The sequence below is a fragment of the Nannospalax galili genome, unplaced genomic scaffold (assembly GCF_000622305.1).
Source record: "Nannospalax galili isolate Female #2095 unplaced genomic scaffold, S.galili_v1.0 scaffold386, whole genome shotgun sequence".
Taxonomy (NCBI): domain Eukaryota; kingdom Metazoa; phylum Chordata; class Mammalia; order Rodentia; family Spalacidae; genus Nannospalax; species Nannospalax galili.
Genome location: NW_008356676.1, coordinates 2,615,294 through 2,633,575, shown reverse-complemented (window position 1 = coordinate 2,633,575; position 18,282 = coordinate 2,615,294). Strand labels below are relative to the sequence as shown.

General features: G+C 40.8%; 1 protein-coding gene across 2 annotated transcripts in view; it reads right to left on the bottom strand.

Moving 5' to 3' along the window:
- Vwa8 (von Willebrand factor A domain containing 8) overlaps positions 1 to 18,282 on the bottom strand; it is a 438,392-nt gene that overhangs the window by 42,029 nt on the left and 378,081 nt on the right. For both annotated transcript variants that reach the window (XM_008854688.3, XM_017794762.2), the window contains exons 38-40: positions 15,205 to 15,313; positions 11,291 to 11,447; positions 4,178 to 4,286 (exon numbers count right to left, since the gene is read on the bottom strand). In XM_008854688.3, the coding sequence (XP_008852910.1) occupies positions 4,178 to 4,286; positions 11,291 to 11,447; positions 15,205 to 15,313 (375 nt within the window). The remainder of the gene's footprint in view (positions 1 to 4,177; positions 4,287 to 11,290; positions 11,448 to 15,204; positions 15,314 to 18,282) is intronic.

The window sequence follows — 18,282 nt, the reverse complement described above, 5'->3', positions numbered from 1 at the left end:
CTTCAGCGACAGACTGGAAAAAAAGATGTTCAGAACAAAAAAAAATTTTTTGACATGAACTCTAAACAAGGAAGCATAAACTTAGTTTTATTTATTTATTTATTTATTTATTTATTTATTTATTTATTTATTTATTTATACTTATTTTCAGGAGACTGATTCTGAACCAAGTATAACAGAGGTACTTACAGGACTTACCATTCTATCATGCTGTGGATTCACAAAGGGGATAAGGCCCAATAAGCAGAGCTGATAGTCCCACAGAACCCAGTCAAGAACCAAGAGAGGCCCTTGGTGAGAGCTTTCTGAATTGAAGACAATTACATGTACTGTGACCCAGGCACACACTGAGGCAGGTGTTAAATTAGGTGAAAGGCAACAGCATTTCCTGGTCCTCACATCTCAGTCCGGCTACCTGGAGTCAGCATGCTGGTATGAAGCTGCGCTCTGGAAAGCCTCTTGCTAGTTTCTGGCCACATTTTCTACACTCACCAAAGAAACACCCATCGTTATTGGGATTACACAGTAACCCCAAACAGCTGGAAGATTTTATTCACTCAGAGACACAGGACTGGAAGAAGATGGCAGGAAGGGGCCAAATCAAAGTCTTCTTGCTTTAGTTACTAGCCACAGTTTCATATTCTACACAAGGCTTCATTCAGTCTTGGTCAGTAACTATGTTTTAAGTAGCTGTATGGCCCTGGATTGAGAACTAGAAGACTCACCTGATAATTCCCCTAGAGTTCACTTAGATTCAATAAGGGAAACTTAAAAATGCTGTGTTGGTATTTAGATAACAGTGCAAATTATCTTAGGCGTATATATAAGAATTGCATTTAGGATGGAATTACAGAGCTGGGAGAAGGAAACAGGGCCCTGACAGATAACAGGAACCTGAGCTTTGGGCTTAGACATCTGCTTCACTGGCTATATAACCGAGAAAATTTACACTGCCTAATCTTAAATTTCCTCATTTATAAGGTGGGGGCAAAAAAAATCTATATTCTATAATATAGCTATGAAACCTGAGGTACCTATCTCAGTTTTCCATTTTTAAATGTAGAGACTAAGATAAGCAAGGTTATTCATGATATAGTACATATCATACAGCACAGTGAGTGTACCTGATTGTGTGGCTTGTGGTACGGGCTGATGACAGTAACGTGACAGTAAGCTGACAGTAATGAGAAACTAATCCTTCTGGAGAGAACGCTATACTCTAATTACTGTTTGAAGTGGGCTTCATGCGCCCTCTCAGTTAATCTCCATCACTGCCCCCTTGTGTTGCCATTCCCAATTTACACAACCCAGGCTGTATGGCTTCAGAGCTGCCATCAGCTATTAAGTGATGGTGGTGGCGGCAGTGGTGGTGGTGATGAGATGGTGATGATGATGATGGTGATGTAGATCTTGATACAGTGTTGACAGTATAAAGCCCCTAACTGAATTCTTGGTATATGGTAAATGTTCATTAAATGCTTGCTATTATTATAATGCTGAACATTATCTGGTATTATTTTACATTTCTAATACTTAAACTTATTTTTTGTTTGTTAGATTTCTAGGGAAGAAAAGAATAAAAACTTTTTAGTTATTCTTAGCAATATACTAAACCCTGTGTCCTTCAGGATTTTTTAAGTAGGTGTCAATCTTGTTTCTACCTATTTAATTTTATTTGTTTCTTTTCCTTGAGCCTTTTATAGTTTTCTTTTTCTTCTTTTGAAAGCTGACAGAAAAAGCTAGCCTCGTTTTCTGATACTGGTCTCATGGCTGTGGTGTCCTCGCTGCTGATCTTTACCCAACATTTGTGTGTGCTTCTGTAGGATGTCACATTAGTGGATCTGGCTTCTCTTTAGGCTGATCTTAGAAATACAATGAATGCAGTTTATCTTACAGGGCCCATGTGGAGATTAAATGCAGTAGTATTTATAATGTAATTACACAATGATACCCAACAAATACCAAACAAAATATTAAGTAATACCAAATGAGAAATCTGACTCTCTTAATGAAAAAAAAAAAATTCTGTACTCCTTTCTAGTACCGTAAAGCCTCTACTGTGTTTCTTCAGTGGGTAAAACCCAATGCTGTTTCCATGTTCTCATCATATCCAGGCTCTCCTTACCCTACACCCTAGGGTCCACCAGTTTCCTCTCTTGCCATTGTCTCCCGTCCATCCACGTTCTTCACAGCCATACTGAGCACTCGCTCATCTACGAGCACACCATGATTCTCCTTACTCCTGTGCATCTGTACTTACTGTTTCCTTTTGGAATGCTCAACTTCTCTCACATGGGAAATTCTTTAGCACCTTCAAGAGTGAACTCAGCAGGCACTATATTCTTCATGGAGAATTTCCTTCTTTGTCCATAGCATCATGTGACAACTTCCCTACATAACTTAGAGAACCATTTATTTCCCTTCTTTAGAGTTCTTTCTTTTAACTCAAACATCTGGTATACATTAGGAACTTAAGACATGAAGGAATGGTGGAATGCAGTCATTCTTCAGTCTCAGTACAAACCCTATCTCCCCTATCTGCCCTCCTCTGAACCACTCATTTTAGTCAACTGCTTTGCCCAAGCTCAGAACCATGGCAGTTGCCCATCTTGATACGTGCATAACTATGGACGAAAACTCAATCATTCAGCTCTATGTTGTTTACACAAAGTACTTTGCGTTTTAGCCTAAATAACTACATAGGATTTTATTTTTAAAGTAAATATCTTGATTCTTATATTCCATAGATTTTAAAATTAGGTATCTGGTTAATCATTTTTGAAGATCTTTCTTCTTGGAAATGAATTTTTCCTAATGTTTTGACATAGTTTAATTAGATCTTTTTAAAAATGAGGTCTTGCAGGGGCTGGAGAGATGGCTCAGTGGTTAGTTAAGAGAACTATCTGCTCTTGCAGAGGACCCAGGTTTGGTTCTTAGCACCCACATGATGTCTAACAACTATCTGTCACTCCTGTTCCAGGGGATCTGATGCCTTCTTCTGGCCTCTATGGGCACTGCACATATGTGATGCACTTAACACATTTGTAGGCAAAATACTCATATACATTAATTCTTTTTTTTTTTTTTTTAAAGAAGAACAATCTTGGGCTGAAGGGATGACTCAGCAGCTAAGAGCACTTTCTATTCTTCCAGAGGACCTGAGTTTGGTTCCCAGCACCCATGCCATGTGAGTCACAACAACCTGTTAACTCCAGCTCCAAGGGATCTGACACCCTCTTCTGAATTCTAAGGGTACCTAGATACACATGACATTCACTCACACAGACACACATACATATAAACAGCAATAGCCAAAAAATCTTTTAAAAAATAAGGTCAGGGTTTTAGGTTAAGACAGAAGATTAAAAATGAAATATCTAGCAAAAAATGATGAACCTTCTTCATAAGATCAATTACAAACAAACACCAAAGAAGGAAAGAGTAAAGCTGAAGGTGATCAATGTCAAGAACTGGATGGAAATGAAATTCAAGACCACACAGCAGAGTGGGGGCATATTATGGCTGGGCTCTGAACCCTCCCCTTCCCTTGGGATGAGGCTTCACCCTCACTTTAGATAAAATAATCTGATTTCATATATATCAAGGAACACTCAGTAAGTTGAACAGAAATAATAGTCTCTAGTAATTCAAAAGAAATACTGAAATATCAATAGTTTTAAGAGCTGTCTAGTATCCAGTAGTTCTAAGGCACTAAGTTTTGAGAACCTGCAAAAACCCAGAACAATGCAAAGGGGAGGGCAGAGGGATGGGTGCATGGAGCATAGAGAATGCACACCCTGGAGGATCTGCTCTGACTGGGTTAGATCTGCTTTTTCAGTGGCAGTGAGATGATTTGTGGAGACAGCTCTATTTGTGAAATTCCAGGAAAGGTGAGGAGCACACAGATCTTCCCCAAGAGGAGTCAGGAAGTCAATGTCTGAGAGGATTACTGGCAAAATTACTGCTTCCTGGACAAGAACAAAGACATGGTCAAATATTTTTCCTTGGAGAACTTAACTAAGGAAGCTATCGAGCAAGCCCACAGTTTTGTGTGGGCATCCTGGAATTGATTTTTTCTGTGTGGCTGATTAGGGCTTAGATTACTTTCTCCCACAGTTTTGATATGAAACCAGATTTGGGCCCATATTCTTTTTTTGGCCCACAAATTAAAGATTACCTGTAAGTTATCTAGGATGACCCGGAGGGAATGCACTTGTCGTCTAACAGCACCTGAAAACCTTTCGTAGGTTGCAGCGTCATATTCACTCATTTGGATCTCCTTTAGCCTGAAACCAGGGGGGCAAAGAAGACATCAGCTTACCCCATAATCATGTGAACCTTTTACCCTTAGGTACATACAGATAGAACTATAAAAATTTCTTGATAACTCATGCCAACTTCAAGGAGGGAATGCAAGAGATGCCATCTTCAGTGATATACCTAGGGTCAAAGGAGGGGAATGTCCAGTGGTGCACTGGTAAGAGATTAACAAGCTTTCCTCCAGGACAAATATAAAAAGTACTAATTGTACTGCATATATGATGATTTCTGCCATGTAAATATTCCCACCATGATGAAGTTCTGGTGACTAACGGTGAGGACCTGAATCATTCATAGCACACGGTTTTGTTGCTGCCAGATAGCAAAGACATGTGATGTTAGCAGCTGGTCAGTTAATGTGACAGATTCCTTCAAGAGTTCTCATGAGTTGTTTTTATAGACTGTTTTTACAGACTGACAGTCAACCAAATCTATGTTTGGTTGACTGAGATAAACATTAAGGCCTAAAGAAAGTAAGCCAGTGTATTGCATTCTAAAGGCTTAAATATGCAATATCCCGGCTCATATATTGAACACTTGGTCCCTAGCTGATGGGCTATTTTTGGCAAGTGGTGGAGAATTTTGGAGGTAAGTAGGTGGGAAGAAATAGGTCACTGGGGTGTGCCTTTGAAGGTTATACTGGGCTCTTGCTCTCTCTGCTTCCTGTCTACCAGGGAATACCTACTTCTCCCTCGTGCTTCTGCCACCATGTTTTGCCTCATCATGGGCCTTGAGGTTTGAATGTGAAATGTCTCCACAAGCTCATGCATGTGAATATTTGGTCCCCAGCTGGTGACACTGTTTGGGAAGGTTATGGAATCTTTATGAGGTGGAGCCTTGCTGCAGGAAGTCATCACCAACGAGAACTTGAGGTTTCATAGCCTTACTTCCTGCTCAATCTCTGCTTCCTGACTGGCCATGAAATGTGATTAGACAGCTTCCTACTCCTATCAGCATGCCTTCCCTGCCATGATGGACTGTATCCCCCTTGGAAGTACAAGCTAGAACAACCTCTTTCTCCCTTGAGTTGCTTTTTTTCAGGTATTTTGTTGTAGCAACATGTAAAGAAACTAAGGCCCAGAGTCAACAGAGCCAAGAACTAAAAAGACTGAAAGCTCTAGAACTGTGAGCCCAAAGAAACCCTTCCTCTTTCCGATTGTTTATGTCAACGATTTTATCACAATGATGAAAAGTCTCACATACCCAATATGGTAGTTTTCTAAAGTTACTGATGATGCTCTTTAAGTATATAGTTGTGTTTTAATATTGTTGTTGTGAAATTACACTCTCAGTACACTATTTTTTGAAAATCATTTTTGGGGGCTAGAGAGATGGCTCAGTGGTTAAGAGTGCTGGCTGCTCTTCCAGAAGACCTGGGTTCATTCCTACCACCCACATGGCAGCTAACAACCTTCCATAACTCCAGGTCCAGGGAATCTAACACCCTCTTCAAACTTCCGTGGGCATTGCACAACACGGGTGCACTTACATACATGCAGGCAGTGCACTCATACACATAAAAAAATAATACAATTCATTTTTCATCATTTGCTTCTGCTGTAGGCCCACTAGCCCACTGGCATTTCCCTGCACTGTGGTCATGTGCTGGTGCCCCGCATGTGATTCTCCTCCACCCGAAGAATCCTTTCCATGACTCTTTTCCTACTAACTCCCACTGACTCATCAAGAATGAAATACATTATCATCTCCTCTGATCCCCATTCTGCCTTCTGAGCACTCATCTGATTTCTTTCCTCCTAAAGTCATAGTATTTACTGCCTGAGCTATCATTGCCAGCTTTCTGTCTCTCCAACCATGCTCTTTTCTCATAGTAAAGGTGGAGTGTTCTCATCTTTACAGGTACAGTGCCTAGCACAGTGCCTAACAGATAACAGGTGCTCAGAATAATTTCCAAAAGAATGAGTGTAATAAATAAGTGAGACTTATAACTATTTTAAATGCTGCATCTTAAACCAATCCTAAGGAGGAGGTTCTCTCACTAAGTGAATGCACTTGGATTTTACAGTGTGATAGCCATGATATACTAATTTAACACACTATGTGTATCTACATATATTAGAGGTGCCGATACCAGGACAATAAGGAGTGCCTCACTCAAACACCTAAGCATAACGCATTCTTTAAATTGTGTGTACGTGTGTGTGCATATGAGTGCATGTGTGCATGTGCAAGTGTATGTGTGTGCAGAATTGAACCTAGGTGTATAGCTGAAACCATTATGTAAAGTATTTGTCACCTTAGGTTGGGAAAGGAGCTCAAGTGCTGAGGGAGAATGAATGGCTTTTAGTCTTAACTAAGCACTGGGAAGAATCCAATCAGAGGCTGGAAACTCAGAACTCATGTATGTATGTATGTATGTATGTATGTATGTATGTATGTATGTATGAATAAGATCACACCTTATATTTTGAGTCTCTAATACTCAGCACAGTGCCTGGTATCAGTGACACTCAATAAATGCCATTGTACAACACTTTCCATGTATCACAGTGGAAAGAACTGGCTATCAAAAGGTAAATACAGACAAAGCCACTACAATATCCAAATGGTTGTTTCCCAAGGTGCCCTTCTAAATCTTATTAACTCCATTCTGAAGAATAATGAATGTGTGTCTAAGACTTCACCTTCTAACAGTGCATCTTCTGTTTAGTTTTGGCAATCTGTGAATTCTCTCTAAATTTCATTACGTTCAGTCATATCTGTGTTGGGCCGAAAGAAGTTGGCTCAATGAAGACATGCCACCTAATCACGTCACACCTAGTCAGTCTTATGCACTTTCAGATTAGTGCTGATTGGAAATGTGTGGACAGCACTTGTCCTTGGAGTGGAGTATGTGGGAGAGGAAACAACAGAATACACACACACACAGAAGTCAGGCAGCTGGTAAATCACCTCTAGCAGAGTGGCCTACCAAAGGCCACTCTTCCAAAGGCCATCATTCCCTAAACAAAGGGATCAGAATTAGCTCTAGCCATACAGCTATCTCTGCTGTGATCATCTTGCACCGCCCCCAACACATCGCATGTTATTTTAATTATGAGGAAATCTGGAGATTGTATTTCAGATTATGTAAGCTTTGCTTCTGTTGTAGGCCAAACACTTGCAAGATGTTCAAAGTGGATAATAAATTCTGTATGATGAAGACTGAAGCAGGGAATGGCATAAAGCAGGAACTGTTAGTCTCTGGATGAGATACGCCCCCTACTGCTGAGACTCTAATGCCCGTCCAGCTAGGAGAACTACATCTCTGTTTTCTTCACTTCTCGCCAACGCTGCAGGGCCCAGCTGCTCCTCATCCTGGTAATCAATGTGGACAAACCATGTTTTGTTGGCACAGTATACTTTTAAAGGGTATATTTATTGTTATGTAAGAGTCTGGAAATTTTAGTTATTTTACTTTTTCCTACAGGTTAGACTTAAACACTGTAATTTTGAATCAATTGTGAGGAAAACAAACATAAGCTGAGATCCACTGTGTGAGCCTGATTAGTTTTGCAAATGGTGGTGTATGCAGTTTCCACAGTGGATGCCCACCCAGCAGCTTTTCCAAGAGTGTAGGAGTCCTTCCCTGCCTCTCATATGTTGGTGTGATGTCTCTGTCATGTGTTATGCATGTCTCCTGATTCTGTCCCTCTGTTAGTTGACCTGAATTGATCAACTCTTGATATGTAGGACCAGTATCTGGTTTAAAGCCAGACAGAAACAGATGCTAACTTAATGCTATGTGGATAATGGGAGGATCCATGGTTTATATCAGTGGTTTTTGCATTTGCATGTTCATGAATTGAAAATATTCAGGAGAAAAACTTCTACTAAACACATATTCTCATCATTCCCTAAACAATAAAGTTTACTAACTATTTACATAGCATTTACATTGTATTTGGTACCCTAATTTAGAAATTATTTAAAGTACGTGTGTAGGCTATATGTAAATGCTGTCATTTTATATATGAGACTGGAGTTTTTAGTATTGTCAGGAGAGTAGTGGAGTCCTGGAACCAGGTGCCAAGGACAGCTACTAAAGGGTGACACTGGTACCTGTCTGCACATGTGTATTATTATTCCATGTATGAGTGCTTGTCATGTACCAGGTATTGTCTCCATGGATAGTCAGTAGAGAGAATCAACTTCTCACAATAAGATGGGAAAGAGAAGAGTGGTAAGGGCTGTGGTAAACAGCATAGGACCTGGCCTCATTCTGCATATGGCTAAAATCAAACTAGTTACCTGGTAATAGCAAAGAATCATTAATTTAAAGAATGAATGTGTATAAGACTGAATATATAGTCTGAAATATTTATAACAGAATGATGTATCTTGGATTAGTGGAGGACGGGACTGGAGTGGAGGAGTGGAGGACGGGATTGGAGTTGGATTTTCCTCCATGGAGTTAGTCGTGGGGTGGAGGCAGGTCCACAGGTTCATCATGTGTTTTTTCTCAACTTCCAGGTTATACTTGACAAGGTTCATAATAAAAAGTTAAAGAAAAAAATTCATCAGTACTAAATGAAATACGCATCAATGGGTTGCAAGCCCTATTTATTTCTAAAAGTTTTCTCATTGTTTTGCTGTATCCTATCTTTCTCAGGATCTCTGGTTTTTTAAAAATACTTTATTATTTTTATTTTATGTGTATGTATGTATTGCCTGCATGTAGGTAAGTGCACCTGTGTCATGCAATGCCCACAGAAGACAGAAGAGGCTGTCGGATCCCCTGGAACTGGAGTTACTGACATTTGTTAGCTGCCATGTGGGTGCTGGGATTCGAACCTGGGTCTTCTGCAAGAACAGTCAGTGTTCCTAATTGCTGAATCATCACTCCAGCCCAGGATCTCTGTGTTTTTATTTCTTCTGTTCCTTTTCATATCCTGCCTACCTCCTCTGTCTTTTAACCATCTATGGTATTCTCCTAGTTATTTTTATTTTATGTATATGAGTGTTTTGCCTGCATGTATGTAAGTGCATCCATGTTATGCAATGCCCTCAAAAGCAAAGAGGATGTCAAATCTCCTGGAACTGGAGTAAAGGACAGTATGTAAGCCAGAAAAGGGTGTCAGATTCCCTGGAACTGGAGTAATGGCTGGGTGTAGCTGCTGTGGGTGCTGGGAACCAAAACCAAGTCCTCTGTGAGACCATCCAGTGCTCTCAACCACTGAGCCACCTCTCTTTTTTAAAAAATATTTTATTTATTGTTTTTATTTTATGTGTATGCATGTATTGCCTGCATGTAGGTAAGTGCATCAGTGTCGTGCAATGCCTGCGGAGGACGGAAGAGACTGTCAGATCCCTTGGGACTGGAGTTACGGACCGTTGGTAGCTGCCATGTGGGTGCTGGGATTCGAACCCAGGTCTTCTGCAACAACAATCAGTGTTCTTAACCACTGAGCCATCTCTTTAACTGAGATTCTTCTCTGCAGTATTTAGCGGAGGGGTATAGTTTTCCCTCTTATTCTTTTTCCCAATCCCTTCTCCTTTCTTATAATCACTAATTTCTTTTGTCTTAGTATCACTGATGGCCATTGATCATTTTCCCCTGTAGGGCAACCAATGGTCCTTAACAGCCTCTAAACAGGCTCTCATTCTAGTGGCAATAAGGGAAGGGGTGGTATACTCATGCCTAAGTGCCACTGTGAAGTCTCTCTACCTCCCTGAGAACATGTGTGTACCAGGGCACTCTGCTGCATGCTTGTGTAAGTAAAATTCAGACTATCTAATTGTGAGGACTTGGGCATGGGAATAACAAGTCACTCACTAACTGAAGAGAGGAGAATGATGCCTGTCTAATGATTGTTTTTTTTTTTTTTCAAAAAGCAGCTTTATTATTCATATGAAATGTAGAACAATGTTAGCTCCAACAAGACTTCATTATGACTTAATTTTACTCCCACATCTTTTTTAGAAATCACAACTACTTTGGTACCTAAAAAGCTATCCATCCCCACAACCTCTCTGAGCAGGAAGCTTCCCATCTCTGAAGAGTGAAGCCTCTGGCACAGTGCAAACAGATAAACTGTCTAAGGCTCCCCGAGAGGCCAGTATCTGGGCTGAGGGCAGCACTTAACAGAGAGCAGAATGGGTTATTTACCTGCTTGGTCCATGTGGATCCTGAAGCCTGCAGGCTTTCCTGAGGTGTGGCAGGCCTGCTGTCTACATTTCTGTCTCTATTGTTCTGCCCTGTTTACTTGCAGGATGTGAAAGCACTGAGCATGTAATGAAATCCCAGCTGTTCTTCGTGGGAGGAATTTCATAACTCACACATTTGAGCCTGTTTTTGTCTAGCTGCTCCAGCTCTTTGAGCACAAAAATATAAATCTCCTTCCCAAACCACCACTAGGTCCTTCTGTTTGAAAGGAAATATTACTGGTTCTTTGGTATTTTTCACTTTTTGCTGAAGAACACATTTGGATTTCTGGTGAACGCATCCTGTGGATTCTTCCTTTTTAGGTGAGGCCAACCAAAGTGGTCCAAAGCAGCTGTGGAGCATCTGAAACCCACAGGCTCACTTGGTTTGGATTTCCAGGCCAAAACCTGCTGACAAGGCCTCCCCACCTACTTCACCGGCTGCCTCCAGCTGGTCCCTTTGTCCAGGCAGGCAAGATGGTGCTCTCCACCATGCCACCATTGGCACTACTCATTCTGCCCTGCCACTTCTGTTCATTTAGTTGTTTTTGTTTGTTTGTTTCATTTGTGGGGCAGGGGTCTGGAATGTTCTAGCTCTTTCTGTATCTCCAAATCCTACCGAGCATAGGCGCTAGCTCATGTCATTAGCCCCTTGATTTTTACCTTTCTCTGTATCGTACAAGGACAAAGCCTCTGTAGCCTGTGACTTGAGCATTCATATTCTCTCTCCTCTCTCTCTCTCTCTCTCTCTCTCTCTCTCTCTCTCTCTCTCTCTCTCTCTCTGTATAGGCACTGGCACTGCTCTAGATGCATAGGGCTCACTCACCTCTGCTGAAATGCTTTCTGGGCCATTTCTCTTGCAGCTCTCTTGATCTCCTCAGGAACTGCATCTTTCTCGACCTCAGAGACCTGGTACACTGGGTGACCAGAATCTAACCGATAAGGACCCCCTTTTCCTCCAAGACCTGCAGTGTCTCGTCCCCCTGGAAAGAAAACATGGGAACTTACATGGTAAGTCTAGTCCCTGACCACAAAGCAAGAATCAGGGAGCTGGAGAGATGGCTCAGCAGTTAAGAACACTGGCTGCTCTTACAGAGGACGCACGTTTGGTCCCTAGCACCCACATAGTGGCTCACAACAGCTTATAATTCCAGTTCCAGGGGATCTGATGCCCTCCTCTGGTCTCCACAAGCACCAGGCATACACACGATGCACATACATAGGCACTCACACATACACATAAACATAAATAAATCTTTAAAAAAAGGTCAGATCATGGCTTTAAGACAGTCTTGTTAGGTATATTTATTGCATAAAACTTCAAATGATCAAACCAAAGATGTACCCCTGTTTAGGATGATTTTTCCCTTTATTCCATACATTCAAATCTACCCATATTTTTTGATCACCTTACCTGCTGCCTCTACTTTATAGGTATCAATATTCTGGGGTACTATTTATAGACTTTCGATACTTTTTTATTTTTTTAATCTTTGTACTTCTGCCCCTACATAAATGGTTTGAATAATATTGATTGTTACTATATATATTTGCTAATTAAATGAGTCACTCTTCTCATTTTGTATTACCTATTTTCCCTTAAAAAAATCTCAAGACAGTTAAGTTGTAGATAAAATTTCTTGCTTTGAAAATAATAAAAATGCTCAAGTGAAATGAGCTCTCTGTGACCTCATGACACTTGCCCAACCAAGATCTGAAGCCAATTACTATGCTGAGTTTGACTCTTAGTTTTGCATAACGCACAACAGATAAACATCATTGCTTCTGCACAGTTTTTCAGTATGAACCCAAGTTCACATACTTTTAAGTATACGCCATGTAATGCTGCATGAATTATTTATGCTAAAAGATGAAAGTTAAATGCCTACAGGTCAAGTAGGTGGTATTGTAAAGTGATAGAGACACTGGGTAATTACAGAGAAATTGCTTTGTCTAGTATGTTCAAATTTATATTATTTTGCTGGGCGTGGTGGCGCACGCCCTTAATCCCAGCACTCGGGAGGCAGAGGCAGGCGGATCTCTGTGAGTTCAAGGCCAGCCTGGTCTACAGAGTGAGTTCCAGGCAGCTATAGCTCAGGGAGACCCTGTCTCAGAAAGACCAAAAAGCAAAACAAAACAAATTTATATTATTTTGAAAATAAACATTGACTAAAGAAAATATGTACATCTACTGGCTAGATTTGATCCTGGTACTGCTAATTTATTACCTGTGTTCAACAATAATTAGGATATTAGTGGCAAAGTTCTTTGTTTACTCATAAATACTTTGGGGACTTAAATGAGAATCCAGTACTGGAGAGGCAGTACTGTATTATACAGTCTAGCACAGTGCTGTATACTGCACTAGTTGCATACTTAAGCTAGACTGCCTGAGTTGAGCTAGTTCCACCTCACTGGCTGTGCCTTTGGGGAAATCACTTAAGTTCTCTGTGTCTTAGACTCCTCCCCTATGACACAGGGAGAGTATCCTTACATAGGGAAAATTATATCTGCCTCATAGAATTTTCATGAAGCTAAAATGCTTGGAAAAGTATCTGACATGTAACAAGAGCTATATAAGTAATTGCTCTTATGATAACTATTTGATTCTAGTGACACAGAGAAGTAATTTCTAGATTCATAAAGCGGAAAATTTGAAAGCTTTTAGACTTTGGTTAAATTCTATTTCTTTCTTTTTTTTTTTTTTTTTCTCTCTTAGAGCTTTGATTGATTTAGTAACTCAAAGTAGGAACTCAGCATGAACTCTTTCCCTTATGAAGCCCTGGTAGGTCATTTCCTCTTGGGAAACACCATGAAAACAGCCTATTCATTATAGCATTTTACTCTTTTGATTGGAGCACATCTTATCTCACCTTCATTTAGAAATGGGTGATGGAAAATTCCTTCTACAATGTGCATGATTCCCAGCTCCCACTCGTGGTCAGTATATGGCAGAGGAAAGCAGTAATTACAATGAACTACTGATGGGCAGTGTCAAGATGCTACTGATAGAAAGCTGTCGCTAGGGGACCTGCTCCCTGTAGGTTCTCCTTGGGGATGGGTGTAACCTGTCCCAAGCTGAATGCTTCCTAGGCACTCAGATCTCATCATTTTGGAAAAGGAGAAAAGGATCAACAACTATTAGAGGCAGGTGTGATGACTAGAACGAGTCTCATGGTCCCTTGGGAAAGTCATAATAATGAAAAGGGCATAAAGAAAGAGTTTCTCCACAGAGTTTTCAAGTCATACTATTTAAATGAAAAAAGCTTACAGCTAAACTTGGACTTGTCTAACCAGTTCACAAGATGGGGGTGAGAACAGGAGGAAAGAAGACACTTTGATGATGGAGAATGAACCAAAGGGCTTGTTGGTTCAGAGCTAAATTTAAAATATTTATTTACTTATTTTTTATTATTTTATGTGTCTGTGTCTGAGTGTATTGTCTGCATGCAAATAAGTACACCTGTGTTGTGCAATGCCTACAGAAGTCAGAAGAGGGTGTCAGATTCACTGGAACTGGAACTACAGATGGTTGTTAGCCACGATGTGGGTGCTGGCACTTGAACCTGGGTCCTCCACATGAACAGCCAGTGCTCTTAAGTGCTGAGCCATCTCTCTAGCCCAAGAGCTAAGTTTAATGTAGAAAATTCTGAAGGGCAAAATTGACAGAAAAAGGTAAACTGAAGTCCAAGAGCCTTGATCAACTGGAAAATATAAGGTTGGGGGAAGCAAAGGCAGAGTGTTTTGTTTTAACAGATATTGGAGCTAGTAGAATCACATTTAATAACAAATAAAACTTTCACTCTGGAATAGGCACTACTGGGAAGCCGACATGTAGCCAGCAGGTTCCACAATGCATTCCATATGGATTAAATATTGTTGGCTTGACACTAACTTCCAGATCAAAGGACACTTCTAAAAATAGCTTTCTTTAAAGCTGATGCTTGATGAATAAACAGAGCAGGCAAGAAATCCCCAAGCTTATTTGATGGCACATTGTCTCAAGCACAAAAACCTATTTCCTGTCAAGGCCAAGAGGCACAGACCATCCTAAGGGAAGGTGAAGAGCAGAGCTGTGCCAGCACTTCTCCCAGCTGAGATAAGCTCAGACAGGGTGCAGTCTGGCCCTATTCCTGTGGTCCGGCAGATGTGTCTGCTACAGCTGCTGAGAGGGAAAAGGAAGACAGCCGTCTTGGGAACAATGGTCTAGTAGGGCGGCCAAGAGGAAGGCATGGAACACAGTGTAAATGCACCAAGCCTCTTATCTCCAAGCCTTGTGTCCTCTACATGCTGGTTTTTAGGATATGGGAGAGAAGAACTATTTTTTTCAAAAGTTAGTTGTGCAAGAAAGAATTTTGGTGCAATTCCAAAGGAAAGGAATTTAAAAGAAGGGATTATCACTTCAGTGAATACATTCTTCAGGTCAACCGTTATACTCAATGCCTTAAAATTATAATCTCATTTAATCTTCAGTATGATCATATGAAGCAGATATGATCCCCACCCCTTCACTGATAAAACAGTTGTGATGGTGGAAACAGTTTTAGGTCACAGGGTGGCAGAATCTGTGGGATTCTAAATGCCAGGCTTTCTACATGAGGGGGCTGAGGGCAAGAATGCATCCAAAGGAGGGACAGAGGAGGCTGAGAAGGATGGCTGGTCCCCAAACCTTCTCAGGGGTGGCATACTGGCCTGATAGGCTCAGGAAGCTTTGGGAAGAGTGATTCAGGAACTACCAACCTGTTCCACCAGCCCAGGTATTGCCTCCCACGTGGGGCATGTTGTCTGGGTCCTCCTTGCCATGTTTGGGGGTGCTCACGTCTTCACCACTCTCTCTTTCAACTGTTATCTGAAAATGGAGAATTGAAACATGATCACTGTCCTGTGAACACCAGGAGTGCATGTCAAGAATTCTTTTCCCCTAAATCCTTAGGATGTTTTATAACCTCAGGCCATAGGACATGGCAGTTTTGGTTTGGCAAAAACTGCATCAGATTCAACATCCATTTAGTTGGGAAGGAGGATTAAAATTTAAAAGACATTCTTAAAAACAGAAAGAAAGGAGCTGGGCTGGATTCGGTTTCAGAACTCTCTTGCTGCAGAAGAGAGTTTAGCCATTTTTCCAGTGGATTAAAAGGACCACTGCCTTGCTGGTCCAGCCAAGTCAGTAAATATGCACTGACAGATTTCATTTCAAAGAATGCCTCATTATACATTGAACAATGAATGCCATTTTATACAAAATACATAGAAAACAAAAATATAAAATGTATGTACACGTAACAGATTTATGTTCTATATACGCACATGTACTAAAATTGCTTAATTTTTTTTGACCCACTGAAATGTTGTTATGATATTTTGAGGCTTTCATAATTCATCTGCATTTTAATCCTTGGAGTTCTGATGGAATAAGTGATACATTAGCCCTACCCCATGAAAGCTTGTCTCTATTAGCTTTTCAAACTTCTTTCAAAGTTGTTTTCATTTATTTTTCAACAACACACACACACACACACACACACACACACACACACACACACACACGAAAGAACTGGTGATCAGAACCATTTACTCAATAAAGTTGTCAGACCATTCTGAATTTTTTTTGCCATCCTGTTCAGCACTGATATGCCATGACTGATTTAATGAGTCCAAATCTGACAAAGGGATCAAGTGGAGTTTTAGTCAGAACCAGGTGCAAATGAGTTGTAATGAGACTAACTTGCTTATACAGGTCTTGATTCTTCTAAAAGTCAAGTCTAAAGGCAAATTCTAGGGCATGGGATATGGCCTGCCATGTAAGCACAAAGACCTGAGTTCAGATCCCCAGCACACACATGAGCTCTCTGGTCTGTCAGTTTAGTCTACCACTGGGCCTCAGGCTCAGTGAGAGGCTTTGTCTCAAAAAATAAAGTGGAAGGCGATTGAGGAAGACATCTAATATCAACCTTTAGCATACACATGTACACCCACATACATGTACACACATACAGGGGGGGAGGGAGGGAGGGAGAGGTAGAGAGAGAGAGAGAGAGAGAGAGAGAGAGAGAGAGAGAGAGAGAGAGAGAGAGAGAGAGAGAGAGAGAGAGAGAGAGAGAGAGAGAGAGAGAGAGAGAGAGAGAGAGAGAGAGAGAGAGAGAGAGAGAGAGAGAGAGAGAGAGAGAGAGAGAGAGAGAGAGAGAGAGAGAGAGAGAGAGAGAGAGAGAGAGAGAGAGAGAGAGAGAGAGAGAGAGAGAGAGAGAGAGAGAGAGAGAGAGAGAGAGAGAGAGAGAGAGAGAGAGAGAGAGAGAGAGAGAGAGAGAGAGAGAGAGAGAGAGAGAAGCTCCAACAATGGTTCAAGTGGGGACAAGTTTACTGGAAGAACTATTTGAATACCATTTTTCACTTTGAGTTGTATATATGCAATTCTGGCATTTTTGTTTTTTTTTTAAGTAAAGAACTTTGAAAGAGATAAGAAAAGCAAATTCCTATGTGTGAAGTAGGTTTACTTTAATTAAACTTTAGTTCTCTCCTATAGACATTACATACAATTCAGCCAGTCTGCTGCAAGAGAACAGCCTTTTAAGAATAAATACTAAAAAAAGATATGAGGCAAAAGAATAGGCCTCTCTGATAGCCTCTCAGGTGCCCCAAATCACATTTTTGAAATTGCAGACACTAAAGAGGCAGAAAATAGGCTGTTTGCTGCCAGCAGAGAGGAGCTGCATGTTCTTTGCCACCCTCATGTTATATCAGACCATCTGCAGGGAAGTGGCTCTATTTATGCTGTCCACAGGCAGACTTATACCAATCCCCAAATGAGATGATTCAAAATAGACTAATTCTTGACAAAAACCAACCATCAGCCAAACCCTGATTTATTTCACAGAAACATATACTGTAAAATTCCAGGAATATTTAATTAAAGCAAAGCATCTGGGAGTTGATTTAATTTTGTGTCCATCTTATAAATGCCAGTGAATTCATTCACAGGGATTTATTTCTGTAGGTGGAGGGGAGGAGTGTATCTGCCATTGGGTTTTCAAAACCATTTTAGGGCATCTCTTCCACGAGTGGATAATGATGATTCACAAAAGGTTCAAAGCAGAAAGGCTGGGATAGTCCAACTCAGAACACCGGGGTGGGGGGGCACCTGTTCCTGTGGACAGCTGCGTGCTAAGGGGGCACTGGCCATTCAGAAAGGAGAAACGCCGATGCCTTCTTCCATGCATGTGCTGGGGTGCATCTGGAATGCATTCCCCTTGAGAACTGTTTTTATCTATATAAAGCTCAAGAAAGTCATTCTAATGATTGAAATAGTCACTGCTGAATTCAGGTAAGGGGATCAAAATTTCTACAAACCAGAAAATAGATTCTCATAATTTTTAGCAAAACCTGACATGCATGCCAAACCCCTTGCCATATTTTTCAGAGCAGACATACTTTAGTTCCTATTAAGGAGGTGTGATATAATCCTAAGAGTCATCCTCCTACATATGAATTAAATGGAAGAAAAACATGGATCTTGTAAACTTCAACTCACAAATGTTCCAGAGTGAAGCAACAAGAGGCCAACCCTGAGAAGGGACATGATTCACCAAAGCCCTGTAATTCTGGGCAAAGCCCAAATATTTTAGGTTCTTCCTTAAGTTCATGATTCTTAAAAAACCATCAGTAAAATGATATAAATAGCCAGAACATAATTCTGGAAGGAAAGTTAGCTCCTGGAGATATGACTGGACCATACAATTGATTACTATTTTCCAAATGGAGACTAAGTACGGCATGGCAGATATTTCTAGTTGCCTATCCAACATCCATTCCCTCTTTCTTCCT